This window comes from Oryctolagus cuniculus, chromosome 7 (genome assembly GCF_964237555.1).
Source record: "Oryctolagus cuniculus chromosome 7, mOryCun1.1, whole genome shotgun sequence".
In the NCBI taxonomy this organism is placed as follows: domain Eukaryota; kingdom Metazoa; phylum Chordata; class Mammalia; order Lagomorpha; family Leporidae; genus Oryctolagus; species Oryctolagus cuniculus.
Genome location: NC_091438.1, coordinates 157,587,354 through 157,601,589, shown reverse-complemented (window position 1 = coordinate 157,601,589; position 14,236 = coordinate 157,587,354). Strand labels below are relative to the sequence as shown.

At 63.1% G+C, this 14,236-nt stretch overlaps 1 protein-coding gene across 5 annotated transcripts in view; it reads left to right on the top strand.

Moving 5' to 3' along the window:
• Positions 1 to 14,236, top strand: part of PEX14 (peroxisomal biogenesis factor 14) — a 153,865-nt gene extending 139,629 nt beyond the window's left edge. For 3 of the 5 annotated variants that reach the window (XM_070079318.1, XM_008265932.3, XM_051856879.2), the window contains 5 exons: positions 5,167 to 5,252; positions 7,856 to 7,958; positions 9,049 to 9,146; positions 11,684 to 11,775; positions 13,116 to 14,236. In XM_070079318.1, the coding sequence (XP_069935419.1) occupies positions 5,167 to 5,252; positions 7,856 to 7,958; positions 9,049 to 9,146; positions 11,684 to 11,775; positions 13,116 to 13,536 (800 nt within the window). In that variant the 3' untranslated portion in view covers positions 13,537 to 14,236. The remainder of the gene's footprint in view (positions 1 to 5,166; positions 5,253 to 7,855; positions 7,959 to 9,048; positions 9,147 to 11,683; positions 11,776 to 13,115) is intronic. The other 2 variants (XM_070079319.1, XM_051856878.1) reach the window with 1 other exon arrangement.

Below are 14,236 nucleotides of genomic sequence, written 5' to 3'. Positions count from 1 at the left end.
GTGGCCAGTCCCTCAGCTGTGTCCCTTCAGCTGGTCACCAGTCTCTCTGTGCCTTTGTCCCAGCAACTGCAGGCTGTTGCAAGCACTGATTTGGTGGACTGGGATTATTCCAGGGCCTCCCTGTGAGTGGGCCTGTCTGTCATTGAGTTTCCAGGGTGGCTTCTGAGCAAAGCTGACGGACGGATTTGAGTGGCTGGATACGCCGCCGTGTGGAGTCCTGGCTCCAACCTCAACAAAGGTGGAGGCGGCCACAACTGCTTGCCCCGTTTCTGCAGTGTCTCGCGCTGTGCCTGGGCTGCCAGTGTCCCCAGGGACATGATTATCATGTCCCTCTTGTCAGCCAGCACGTCACTGGAGTGCACGTTGTCCCAGCAGGGTGATCCCCTGCGGCCCGTCCGCCCTGTTCTGCAGAGGGGCCGTCACTGCAGCGTGGGATTCCCACGGCCACGAGTCCCTGACTGGGTGGTCTCAAGCCCGCGGGGCTGTGATGTGCACCGGGCTCCCATGCTCGGTGGGGTCGGTGGTCACCTGCTGGGTGAACAGCTCTCGGTCGAACAGACATAGTTAGAGATTGGCCGTGTTGCTTTGGTTGGTGTCCAGTGAAGAGTCGAGGGGCTGTGGGATGCAGCCCTCCTGCTGCTGACACAGCCTCTGTCCACCCTGGATTCCCCTGCGGCCTGGGCTTTGGACCGTCAGCATCTGGTGGTTCCTGGAGTCCTTGCAAGGTGCAGGAAGCTGGGGAGTTCCAGAGAGCTCTGTGCCCCCTCCTGACCACAGTGTGTCCTCTGAACTTAGCCGTGGCCAGGGAGGGGTTGGCTGCAGAAATGCCGGGTGCTGTGGGGTGGTCATCGCCGGGGTCACCTCGTGCTGCAGACACCAGGGATGTGGGGTTGCAGAGCACACTGGCGGCCGGCGGGGCAGTGTGGGGGGCTCCTGGAGGAGATCCAGTGTGAGAGCTGCCACTGCCGACCTGGTGGTCCTTGCTGGACAGGCAGAGAAAATGACCCTGGAGCCACGTGGCTGGTGGGGTGGCCTTGGGCGGGGCTCGACCCTGGGCCACGCCTGCTCGCCCCGCGCCTGCCTCCTCCGCAGGGCAGGGCAGGGCAGCACCCACTCGCAGACTGCACTCGCAGACTCTTGGCTCTGCAGCTTTTAAAAGCTCACTCCTTCCATTTCTTCCCCTCAGCTGGAGCAGCAGAGACTGGCCTGGCGCTCTGCTCGCGTGTTTGTAATTAGGGGGGCGGGGGGCGGGGAGCGGCTGCTGTTCCTGAGGCCCTGCCTTCCGTCCCCTGTGGGTCCTGTGCTGGGCTTGACGGGCAGGGTCTGAATGCAGGGTGGTCCGGGCTGAGCGGGCCTGGATCGTGCCAGGCGCCTCACAGTAGCCCTGGCCCTGCCTCTGCCAGCCTCGCAGGGACGGGAGTTTCTCCATCTGCGTTCTCTTCCTTTTTCATTTTGCCACAAGACAGGCTCGCACCGCACAGCTCCTCAACGAGTAAAATGGCATTTCAGCTTCTTGTCTTTATAGACTCTCTGAACTTTAGGAAAGATCATTCTGGTCCCTTTTCATTAATAATGAAAACCAGGGGCAATAAAATGTTCTTAACGGGAGCCTGGCAGGAATGGAGGAGCCGTGAGGGGTGAAGGGTGAGCTGGCAGGAACCACAGGTGTTTCTCGGTCTTGAGGGCAGCGCCCTGGAGAGGGGGGCACCTGCAGGAGGGCCGTGGTTCCTGGACCCCAAACTGCCAGCCCCCGCCGAGCCCCGGCAGCTCCGAGGACCCCAGGCAGACATTGCGCCCTGAAGCTTCAGAGAGTCCAGCAGACCTGGGCTTGTGGTCAGGTCTCTAGGCCACTACAGCTGCTTGCTTGCACCGTGTCTAGTGTGTATTCGAGAAGCAACAGTGAGAGCATGTCGTGTGGCATGCCTGGTTTTGAAGGCGCCCTCTGTGGATCCCAGCCCCCCAGCATGACCACCTCCCAGGAGGACTTCGTTCCTTCTCCTTTTCCTCCTGGCGAGTGAACCTGCGCATCTGACTCAGAGGGGAGACAGAGGCCTGCCCAGGACTGAGGGGCCCCAGGTCTCGAGGATCAGGGTGCAAGAGCATCTTCCTCAGTGGTCTCAGGGCCCCCGAGAGGCGCTGTGTGGGGGCAGCTCGCTCCCCGAAATGGGGATGCCACCTGTCACTGCACAGCCCGGGAAGGGCGGGGGGATGTCTGCTCACCGCCGTACAGACCTCAGAACCCACGAGAGGGGAGTGGTGCACTCGTATGAACACAGGACGGCTGCACGCCTCAAAGCAGGATCTGCTGGAGGAGCTGTTTGTGATTTGTATCCCAGACCAAAGCTGCAGTATCCCTGCCATATGAAGCGTCTCTCTGAAGTGCCAGGGAAAAGAAAGCAAGTGGCAAAGTGGAGAACACACAGTACCCCGAGGGGGTGTGGATGAAAAGGCGCCCAGGCCTCGCTCAGAGGGAGACCCGGCCAGATAGGAACTACAGTGCAGCACCGTCTCCGGACGGCGGCTCGGCTGAGAGCTGGCGCCTCTGCGCACTGCGGGCGTGGTGGAGGGGTGCTGGGGACAGACTGGTGGGCCTCTCAGCAGGGCCCACGCACCTCTGACCCCCCACAGACATCCTTGTACCGGATGGGAGGTGACCCGTGCACTGCCGTGGACCAGGGTGCTGGGAGCGAGCTGCGTGTCCAGCTGTGGGTCAGAGGTGGAAGAGGGAACGGAGCAGAGAAGTGAGGCACACCCGGCTTCCCTTACGCATGCACACGGCTCCCTGGGAGACACGCGGCTCTCGGGGCTGGAGGAATCCTTGTTGAGGGGACTCACTGTTTTAACTGTGTGTGTATCACCTGTTCAGAAGTGTACACCAGGGGCCGGCGTTGTGGCACAGTGGGTTAGACCACTGCCTGCAACACTGGCATCCCATGTGGCTGCTCCACTTCCAATCTAGCTTCCTGCTAATGTGCAATGTGCCTGGGGAAGCAGCAGAATATGGCCCAAGTGCTTGGGTCCCCACCACCCATGTGGGAGACCCAGATGGTGTTCCATTCTCCTGACTTGAGCCTGGCCCGGCCCCCCAATTGTGACCATTTTGGGGGTGAACCAGTGGGTTCTCTTTCCCTCTTTCTTTCTCTGTATCTCTGCCTTTCAAATAACTAACTAAATAAAAAAATCTTAAAAAAACAACATGCACCAGACATGGGCATTGGGCTGAGGGAGAGGCCTGTGTTGATAACAGATCCGTGGTGGAGCCCCTGGGCTGGGCGAGGCCTCCTCCTGTGTGTCCAGGTCTTGCCACTGAGGCTGCAGAGCAACTCCTGCCCTGTCCTGGGGTCCTGAGACCCCACGAGGTGACAGATCCCTCTGAGAGCTCACAGGCACAGGTGCAAGGTGTAGGCAGGACCGGGCAGGTGTCCGTAAGCTTTGCCCAGCCACGTTGTGAATCTCCTGAAAGCTGCCGGCTGGCTGCCGCTCCTTCGCCCATCTGCCGGATTCGCCCCAGAGCCCAGCGTCTGCTCACAGCCGCGGCAACCTCCCGTTGGCACTGTGGTCTCCCTCCATGGCCAGCCTCTGTGTCCCACACATTCTGGGAATGGTGGCCCATGCTCCTCCCAACAGCAGATCCCTCGAGGGCTGGCTTGGAGGTTGCAGCTCCATGGGGACACAGTGGAGAGAATGCCCCCCCCCCCCCAGATGGGATTGGATTATGGACACTGAAGCATTTTGTGAACTAAACGTGGCAGAGAGTGTGAAGTAGGAAGCTCTCCTGTCCCCTGTGTGGCTGGAATTCCATCCAGGACTGGCAGCGCCTGTGGACAGCGGCCTCCCCTTATCCTCAGGGGACACCTCGCAAGGCCCCCAGCAGATGCCTGAAGCCACAGATCGTACTGGTCCCAGTGCGCACCGTGTTTTCTCCCATAGGTACACGCCTGTGATCAGCTCTGATCGATGAGTCGGGCACAGTAAGGGAGCGCCCCGCTTCAGGTCCTCCATGCAGCAGCAGACGCTGTTCTGAGATAGCCCCTAACTCCCCTCCCACCCCAGCCCCACTTTGTGCTTGGTGGGCCCTTGCAGGAAGCTCCGCCTCTCCCACTTCTGGCTTGCCCCGGGGCCACCTGAGGTTGCTCACCTGAATTAGTGTCTGTGGCCCTCCTTGGTTCAGCTCCTCCAGCGAGTCCCCACTGCTTGTGAGATGATATCCATGGCTCCACGCCTCCCTGTAGCCCTGCACAGCGTGTGAGGCCCCTGCATCCTCCTGGGCGCCCTGTCCTGTGGCTCTCTAGCAAGGCCCACACTGGCCGCCCGCTCTCTGGGACTCGCTCCTCCCCTGCTCTGGGACTGCAGCTTGACCCCCACCTCCGCCAAGGCCCTGCTGACCCCACTGCTCTCCTGTCACCCACCTCTCTCGTGTCTCCTTCTGGTGGCTTTCTCACTCTCCCAAGTTGCCTTGCTCAGCTCCCTGTAGGCTGTGTCACCTTCCCCTGGCTCCAGGTGAGCAGGGCAGGGAGATCTGGTCTCCCACCGCCCCTGCTCCTGGTCTGTGTGGCTCGTGTTTCTCCCCGTCTGAACGGGGCCCATGCCGTGCACACACCTGAACGTGTTTGTCCCCATCTGTACGGGGCCCGTGCCCGTGTGCACACCTGAACGTGTTTGTCCCCGTCTGTACGGGGCCTGTGCCCGTGCGCACACCTGAACGTGTTTGTCCCCGTCTGTACAGGGCCCGTGCCCGTGTGCACACCTGAACGTGTTTGTCCCCGTCTGAACGGGGCCTGTGCCCGTGCGCACACCTGAACGTGCTCATGGCATCCTTGGTAGGCCTTTTGTTCCTTGGGTGTAGACACCATGCTGCAGGGGTAAGGGTTCCCTCCCCATGCCCGGGGGCCTCACACACTGCTGGACACCTGCACCCAGCAGCACACAGCCGGCGCCAGGTGCTGGCTGGCGCTTGTGTCCAGCGGAGCACCTGTTCAAAGGCCTGGAGTGAGGCGAGGACAGAGCTGAACGGATGTCCCTGACGGCTGCGTGCTGTCTTCCTGCAGCTCTGTGTCCCTCCTGCCCATCCCTTGGTGGGGGGAGTGTCCTGCTGGGGCACGTGCTTGCCTGTCCCCTGGGGGACGGTCGCCATGTGCCTCTCCTAACTGCGTTTTCCCACCCTAGGCCCCGTGGGCTCCCGATGGCGAGATTACGGTGCCTTGGCCATCATCATGGCGGGAATCGCGTTTGGCTTTCACCAGCTCTACAAGGTAAGTCGTCCTCCTGGCGGCGGCAGGTGCCGTGCTCCTCCCAGTCCTTGGTTCACCTGTGCGGAGGCGCGGACCTGACGCTCGCTCTGGAGCTCCGCGGTGGACGGCAGGCTGTGGTGGAGGTGGGGACTGCTGATGTCTGTGCACTTGGGGGGCAGCCGTCAGGCCCCAGCTCTCGGCCCCCTCCCTTCCAGTAGGGGAGCCTGGCGGTTGCAGACCCTCTCCTCCCAGGTGATCACAAGGCATGTCCATCAGGAGCCCACGGCAGGTCCTTAGAATGATGCCCCGCACGTGGCCAGCAGAGGGTCCGGGGCACACACGGAGCCCAGCTCCTCTGCTGCCCCGGGCCCAGGGGAAGCACTGTGTCTGCCGATGCGTGTTTGGAGCCGTGTTGGAGGAGCCCCGGTGATTGGTTGATGAGACCTCCCTCCGTCTGCTGTAGGTCGTGTTGTGTCTTTGTACACTAGGTTCCCCAGCCTTTGTGAGTCAGCCCTCAGCACCCCAGGCTTCAGTGCGTAGCACAGAACTGCAGGCCCCAAGTGAGGGTGCCCTTCCCCGAGGCCGGGGTACAAGGTCCGACGGTGACCTGCAGAAACAGGTCTTTCCTGGAGGGCAGGGCCGTCTGGCCGTCCTCTGACCTGGAGAGTCCCTCTGCCGTCCGAGGCCGCCGGCTCCGACTCCTTCACCCCTTATTTGGGCCTGAGTGAGCACACAGACGGCCGCTGTGACTTGGAGCACGGGGAACAGGTTTACACAGTGCCCTCTGGGATTCTTAATTTTTGACCTAATACAAAAGTTAATGACAGAATTATAGCACAATGTAACTTTTTCATCTATTCTTGGAGTTGGAAATTTCCAGTCAGAAATCCAGAAGCAAAATGTCCCGGGGCCCGGGACTTTTCCCTCTGCATCGATGCCTCCCTGCCTTGTGCGTGCTCGGCCTCTGCAAAGCCCCGGGAAGGGCAGGACGTGACGTGGAACGCCCCACGGGTGCCGCACGTGGTCAGCGTGCTGCTGCCGCGGAGTCGGGGGCGGCGCTTCCCTAGGTGTGGGCCCTGAGCGGGCTGTTTGCACCCAGCCTGCACCCTGCCCGCTTTAGGAAAGAGACACTGAAATACGGTCCGAGAGTACGAGATAGTTTTTTTTTTTTTTTTTTTTTTTGACAGGCAGAGTGCACAGTGAGAGAGAGAAAGAGAGAAAGGTCTTCCTTTGCCGTTGGTTCACCCTCCCATGGCCACCGCGGCCGGCGCGCTGTGGCTGGTGCACCGCGCTGATCCGATGGCAGGAGCCAGGTGCTTCTCCTGGTCTCCCATGGGGTGCAGGGCCCAAGCACTTGGGCCATCCTCCACTGCACTCCCTGGCCACAGCAGAGGGCTGGCCTGGAAGAGGGGCAACCGGGACAGAATCCGGTGCCCCGACCGGGACTAGAACCTGGTGTGCCGGCGCCGCAAGGCAGAGGATTAGCCTAGTGAGCTGCGGCGCCGGTGAGAACGTTTCTAAAACACGGGCTAAGAGTTTCTTTAAATTTTAAAAAAAGGGTGGGGGCAGTAAGAAGCTGTTGTCTTGTTCTGTAAATACATAAAGGGTGAGGCTGGGGCAGTATCCGGCGCCTCCCTTGTCATTTCTGGCTCCACGGATGAGAATGTGGTGAAGATCATGTTGGGGAGATTTTCTGCCTGAGGCGCGCGGCTCAGGCTGGTGTCAGATGAGTTCTGGGTGGGAACTCACGCCGGGCTCAGTGGGAAGTGCTCTGTGCACCTGATGGGTAACAGCCTCCCCCCCACACCTCCCATGAGCACCAGCCCGGCTGCCCTGTGCTCACCTGGCGCCACCTGTTGCAGGTGAACCCGGCGTGGTCTCTAGGCTCCACCCTTCACACCTTACCTCCCAGCAGGGCAGCCTGACTGCTTCCTAAATGTCCCGGGACAGGCAGGGCCGGGGCGGGGGTGGCCCTGCAGTCTCGGCTCGCTTCTCCCCAGTTCCAGTTTCTTTGGGGCCTGCGCAGCCCTCTCCCCTGTGGCCTGAATTTCAGCGCTGGAGGAACTGGGCTGCTTTTGACTGCCTGGGAGGAGGTTGTTTGGAGACTTCGGAAAGACTTGGGCGACGTCTCCCAGCCGCCCTGGACTCCCCGCCTGAAGCCATCGCCCGGCGGAAGAGCCCCGGGCCGGTGTCTCTGGCTGATGGAGCGCTCGGTTTTCAAGGAATTTGGTTTACTTAATTTCATTCATTTTTTCCCCCTGAGTGAGTGAGTCACTCACAGTGTTCAAAGTGTCGAAGATGCCCTGACAGGCTGCAGCTTCCTCCCTGGGGGCCGGCGGCAGTGCCGGCTTCTGGTGCTCCTGCCACATGTTCACCGTACGCCTCTAGAGCAGGATTGACGCTGTTTCTGTTACCAAAGTGTTAGAGCCGGCGTAAAGCAAACGCAAGCCGGAGCCAGGCAGGTCTGGTGTCCCTGGGCAGAGGCGACGTCCCCTGCTCCGTGGCCCTTTGCGGACGGAGCTCCTGACGTTATCCTGCGCGCCGCGCGCTGGCTGAGGGCTCCGAAGCCGGGCGGACGGCGAGCGGGCGGGAGGGGCGAGGACTCACCGGGCCGCCTCTCGCAGCAGTACCTGCTCCCCCTCATCCTGGGCGGCCGGGAGGACCGGAAGCAGCTGGGCAGGATGGAGGCGAGTCTCTCGGAGCTGAGTGGCAGCGTGGCCCAGACAGGTAAAGATTAATGACTCCATCAAGTCACCCCTCAGAGCTCCTCCGCACGGCCCCTCTCCCTCCGTCTCCACTTTATGTGGTGACTTCATTTATCTGCTCTGAGAATCTGTTCACATTTGCAAATGAAGCCGCCGTCATTTCGGTTTAATTTGAAATTGCTTGTTTACTGTCGGCGCGGCCTCAATTAATTATGTTTTTACGGAAAGGCTCCCAACCTCAGAATATTAATAAGGGGAATAAAATGACAGCCTTTCTAAGGGCTGTAAAGTTCATTTTTAATTTCTGCTTCTATGAGGTTTTCAGGGGGGTTTTCGGCGACTTTCCCCCTTCCCTCGAAGAATCCAGCACAGGGTCAAGAGAGTCTGTAATTACTGTGGCTCCCGGGACCCCGGGCACCTCCTCTGTTAGCGACTCCAGCGGGCTCGCCTTCATTACCCAGTGCCCCGTGATGGCCCAGATTAGCTGGGACCTGTCGCGCCGGAGGTGGCTTTTCTCCCTTATAAACCTGTTTACTAGGCGGAGGCTCTGGATCTGAGAACCCCAGGCGAGCAAGAGAAGCCGCCCGTCCCAGGCAGAAGTCTGGGTCTCTCTGGGGCACCTTTGCGAAGCCCTCAGAAATCCCTGGCATTTGCCCCTGGCAGGCTCCCGTGGCGACGGGGAGCTCAGCGGCAGCCCTGGGGTGGGCTCAGCGAGGAGGCGGGGTTTGCCGTGGCCGCCGCTCCGTCTAGGGTCAGAGGCTCTCCGCGGTCCGCAAGGACACGGTGCGGCCTCTGCCGTGAGTGATGCCCCTGTTCCAGGGGCTGGGGGAGCCGAGCAAATCATGAGCAGATATAATTAGAGGGGAGAGGTTCTGGACGGATATACTGTTGACCACGGACAACTCCACAATAGAAAGATAAAGTAGAAATACTGGAGGTTAGAGACAGTGCAGGTGGATTACCCAGGGCGCAGATAAATTGTCTGCACCGCGCCGTGGGGGCGTCTGCAGATGAATCGCACGTGGCAGGAAGCTGGGCAGCTCAGAGGTGTGTGGCGCGCGGGGAGGGCTCTGCAGGGCCCCGTGTGACAGGCACGCCTGCTCTCCTCCCAGTGACCCAGCTGCAGACGACACTCGCCTCCGTCCAGGAGCTGCTGATCCAGCAGCAGCAGAAGGTCCAGGAGCTCGCGCACGAACTGGCCGCCGCCAAGGTACTTGGCCCTGACCCCGTCCCCCTGCCGCCTGCCACCTGCCGCCTGCACCGCTCCTCCCCCCGCTCGGCCACGGCCAGCCCCCTGCCCTCCGCTTGTCCGCTTGTCCACCCCCTGCAGGTGGCGCGCTGACCGCTGAGGCCGCCCTGCCTGTCTCTGTCTCCTCCTGCCCGTGGACCTCTTGTGGCAGCCACATGCCCACAGCCGTCGGTGTGGACGTGGGGTGGCTTCCACCTCCAAGTTTGGTTGCAGGTCACAGCCCTGCCGAGGGCCAAGGGGAGAAGTGTGCTCCGACTTGCCCTGGGCCTCGCTGCCTTGCTGTGGGCAGGTTCTCCGAACCCAGTGTTGCAGTTGAGCGCCTCCAGGAGTTCGAGCCCCAGGCCCACCTGGGCGGCTTCTGTGCCTCACCGCCCAGACCCGAAGCGGTCGTGGCAGTGTGAGAGTCTGGGCGTGGACCACTGGGGTTGTGAGCACGGGTGGACTCGGCCTCCTGAGCCGTTTTCATCTGTAAAACGGAGCCATGCGGCACCTGCTTCACCGTGCTTGGTAACTTGTCACGGCACCTGGCTGCAGCTTGCTCCCAGGGTTGCTGGTGCTGGGGTCTGTGGGTGTGTGGCAGGGGCCGCCCCGGCACTGCCTTGGGCTAGGCCTGGGAGAGAGTGGTCCATGGCTCCATTATGCCCCAGGGCCTCCCCCTCCCCTGGACACTTCTCCCTTGGCTCTGTGGCCAGCAGGTGCTGCTCCCACACACGCCACGCTCCAGAGGACCTCCCCACGCAGCTCTTCCAGGGGCAGCTGGGGCGCTCTCGGGAGAAGGTCCCAGGCGTCTCCTCCTGATGTCCGCCCGCCCCCCCCCCCCTCCACAGAGGCAGGCCCGCAGCCACCGGGTGCGCCCAGCGGGGCGCAGGCCGTAAAGCAGCCCACAGGCCTCTGTTATCTTCTGTATCTGCAGCCCGCCTGTGGCCAAAAGCCATTCCGGAAATTGGAAAACCGTTTCCAGGCCTCGAGCCTTCAGATTAAGACCACATGTTGGAGTAGGAAGGGGCGGGGCTGGTGCTGTGCCTGTGGCCGAGGGCGGCCGAGCGCGGTCTCTGCTCTGGGGGACTCCTGCCCCTCCCCCAGCCCTCTGTGTGCTGAAGCGGGGCTCCCTGGCCTGGCGTCGAAACCCATGTGTGCGAGGACTTCGGTTACTCCATAAATCCAGGGAGCCAGAGCTGTGTTTTCTCAGCTGTAATGTGAGTTTTTATATCTGGCTTCCAAACTTCTACTGGAGCACTGTAAAAAATTTAAAAAGAAGAGCTTTAAGTAATTAAAAAACCTACATAAAACTGAAGGCTGCGAGTTTTCTACAACTGTTTTTTAAAGAGCCTGGCTAAAAAGCCCCAGATGTCAGATTTTATTTCTAAATCCCGGCATCTGGCACCATATGCGTTTGGAAATCCGAGTCCTCGGCAGGCCGGTGAGTGGAAACTGCTCCCTTGTTAATGGGCTGCGGCTTCCCTGTCCCAGAGAAGCCAGAGCAGCGGCTCCGGGGTCCTTGCTGTCTGGTGGTCTGGAGAGGGGACCCCGAGGGGACGTGTGTGCGGGCGGCGGCTGCCCGGCTTCTGTGTGGGCCTGCAAGGGGCTTCTCCGTGCAAAGGCGCACCCGGCCGGCTGCTCGCCGGGGCAGCTCCCCACATCAGGTGTGCCGCAGACCCTGGGGCGGCGGCGCCAGGGGAGCGAGAGCCCTGGCGGCCAGCCGTGCACTTGCCAGCCGCAGTGGCCCCGCCAGCAGTCACCGGAGCCTCCCTCTGTCCCCCGCAAGTCAGGTGTTGTGCTCTGCGGCCCACTTGGGATCCAGCGGCAGGGTGGGAGGGGAGAGGCGTGAGGGGGAGGCTGGCGCCGTCGGAGAGAGATGGCCGCCCGGCCTCTGCGGCGGCCACTGAAGCCCCCTGCACGACCGCCCTGCTGAGCGTCCAGTCAGCCCAGAGGAGGAGCTGGGTGACGGGGGCGGAGCCTACAGGCAGCTCTGCGGGCAGTGGCCCTTGCGGGGGCAGATGGGGGAGCCGGAGCTGGAAGATGCGTGGCTGCGCGCATCCCGGCTTCAGGGATGGGATGGGCAGCTGCTCGGATGCCTCGGCCACCCTGAGGCTCCGAGGTAGTGCCAGGTGCCAAGGTCAAGGAGGCTGCCGCTCCCCGCCCCACCCTCGAGGTAGCCCCTTGGTGCAGTGGCTTCTGGGGGCCGAGGCGCTGAGGAGGGAGGCCGAGCTGACTCGGCAATGGGTGCGTGCCGCATGTTTCAAACATGGAGGTGGATGGACAGGGAGCCACGTGTGTGGATCTGGAGCAGATCCCAAAGTCTGGGCCCCTCCCCTCCCGCGGGGCACCTTTGATGTCTTATTGACACACCCATAATGTCACCTAGATGCAGGCGTGATGGGCACCACTGAGACCGACGTTTGCCCCGAGGGCGTCATCTCAGCAGCGAGCCGGCGCTGCTCCTGCCGGGGCCGCCTGGGCGCCGTGCTGACCCGCGTCTCCCTGCGCTTGCCTTTCAGGCCACCACGTCCACCAACTGGATCCTGGAGTCGCAGAACATCAACGAGCTCAAGTCGGAAATCAACTCCTTGAAAGGGCTGCTTTTAAATCGGTAGGCGAGAAGGCTGGCTCGGGCTGGGCTTGGCCTGGCAGGGCTGGGCGGGCGCGTCTGCCCGAGGGAGGCCTTGGACGCAGGACTCCCAGTGAGGCCGCTTCTGCAGCGGGGGCCCCTCGCGGAGGCCCCTCCTTCCTGAGCCCCGACGCCTCTGGGGACAGCCGTGCCACAGAGAGGGTCCCCGGGGCGGGGCCGGGTCTTGTGCCCACTGCGTGTGAAGACGCTGTCTCCCCCCCGTGTCCTTGGTGTCCCACAGCTGCCCTGCAGTGACAGCACGTTGTGACCGGTGCAGCCCTGCACGCGGGGTGACCGGGACGTCACGGTTTGAGAGCTGAGTGCAGAGTCCCCAGAGTGCACCCCCACCCCCCGGGAAGGCAGTCCTCAGGGCGCCCCCGTGTCCCTGTTGGGCCTGGGACCCTTGGGAGCTGTGTGAGGGCATCAGGAATGGATTGGAGTGGGGGGTCTTGTGGCCACAGCCAGGTGACCCCATTTCCCAGCCTCCCTGGGTGAAGAACTTGTTCTCGTGTGAGGTGTGGCTGAGCTGGGGGTCGAGGGTGTCGTCTAGGGAAGCCCTCGCCATCTCTAGCCTGGCGGCTGGGGACAGAGCAGCCATCGGTCACACCGAGCACGTTCATGGCACTGAGGCGGGAAGGCCTCAGCGCGCGCCCGCGGAGCAGGTCTGAGGGAGGAGGCTGGTTCTGAGGCCCTCAGGTCTGAGCTCAGGCGGGCCGGGCCTCCCTGTCGTACAGCCTCATCACTGGGCCCTGGCCAAGCACACCTGACCTCCCAGGGCACTCCTGGAGTTGGCTTTGCTCTGGGCTGGCCCAGGGCCCAGGAAGGGAACACGGCCGTGGGAGGGAGGGCTGGCCCCTCCCTGTGGTCAGTGCTGGGCCCCGAGGTTTTCTAGCAAACTACACTGACGTCACCTTTCTGATTCTGACGTCTCTGACGCCCCGGCCAGTGGCCGGGGTCCCCACTGCCATGTTTTGCTCAGGCCATAGGCAAGTTAGAGCCGAGGCCATGAGTCCCAGCTTCCCACCCCAGCCTCTGGGGGCTCCTGTGTGCTCCCTCCCTTGGCCCTGCTGTCCCGCGGCTTCCAACACAGGGGGCCTCACCTGGGGCAGGGTGGCCAGGAGGCTGCCTGGATATAGCGGGGCTGCCTGTGGCCGGCACGGGCCCCTCTGGTTCCTGAAGGAACCCCAGCCAGCGAGGAGGACGGGGAGGGCTCTGTGCAGGGCGCCTGTCAGGTGGCCGTGGTGTGGCCACCCACCATCCCTGAGCCCACAGGCCCTGGACGCCGTCACCAATCTCTGCTCCCCTGGTCCGCCCTCCGCCAGGAGACAGTTCCCGCCCTCCCCGTCGGCCCCGAAGATCCCGTCCTGGCAGATCCCGGTCCAGTCGCCGGCCCCGTCCAGCCCCGCGGCCGTGAACCACCACAGCAGCAGCGACATCTCGCCCGTCAGCAACGAGTCCACGTCGCCCTCCCCAGGGAAGGAGAGCCACAGCCCCGAGGGCTCCACGGCCGCCTACCGCCTGCTGGGCCCGCAGGAGGACGGCGAGCGGGTGGACGTGAAGGGCCAGGTGAGGATGGAGGTGCAGGGCGAGGAGGACGAGCAGGACGACGTGGGCCACGCGGACGAGGAGGACTGCCTGGGGGTGCAGAGGGAGGACCGCCGGGGCGGCGACGGGCAGATCACCGAGCAGGTGGAGAAGCTGCGGCGGCCCGAGGGCGCCAGCAACGAGCACGAGCGCGACTAGGCTCCGCCGGCCGCCCCGTGGCCCTCGTGGCCCCTGCGGGCCGGCGTCCGGCGGCGGGCGCGTGGCTCCTGCCCCGCCTTCCCTGGCTCGGGGAGGCGGCCTTGAGCCGAGGTAGGGGCAGAGCTGTCCCGAGCTGTGGCGGTGGGCGGTCGTGTTCGTCCCCCGGCACCTCCCCGCCCGAACCCCAGCCCCTGCCCAGCCCCTCCCGGACGCACGCCTTGACCTTGTCCTTGTCCAGGACGCGTCTGCCGAGCGCCCTGGCTAACGAGACACCTGCATGGCAAGAGCTCGTCTCCTCCCTGCCTCTCCAGCGGGGCACCACGGCCCCTGCGGCCTCTGCGCCCTCTGTCCCCTGGGCCTGGCCGTGGCTGCTTCTCGCTGTTGCCCAGAGGCCGCTCCCTAGCTCCCTTGCTGGGTGGGGGCCTGCCAGGGCTCCAGACCCCACCGAGGCCTGCCGTCTTCGGGCACCTGTCCCCAGCCCGCCGGCCATGCCCGCTCTCCTTCCAGACGAGTGGAATTCCCGGCCGCTCCTGCCCTGGGGTGTGCATCTGTACCCCCGCGGGGCCAGGCACAGGCCCCTCCTGACCACCAGCCTCGCCTGCCCCCTGCCAGAACACATGTTCATCTGTGATCATGTATGGATTTCAGGATCTAAGGCACGACTGTGCGTAACTGTAATAAATGAGCCACCGCTATTTAA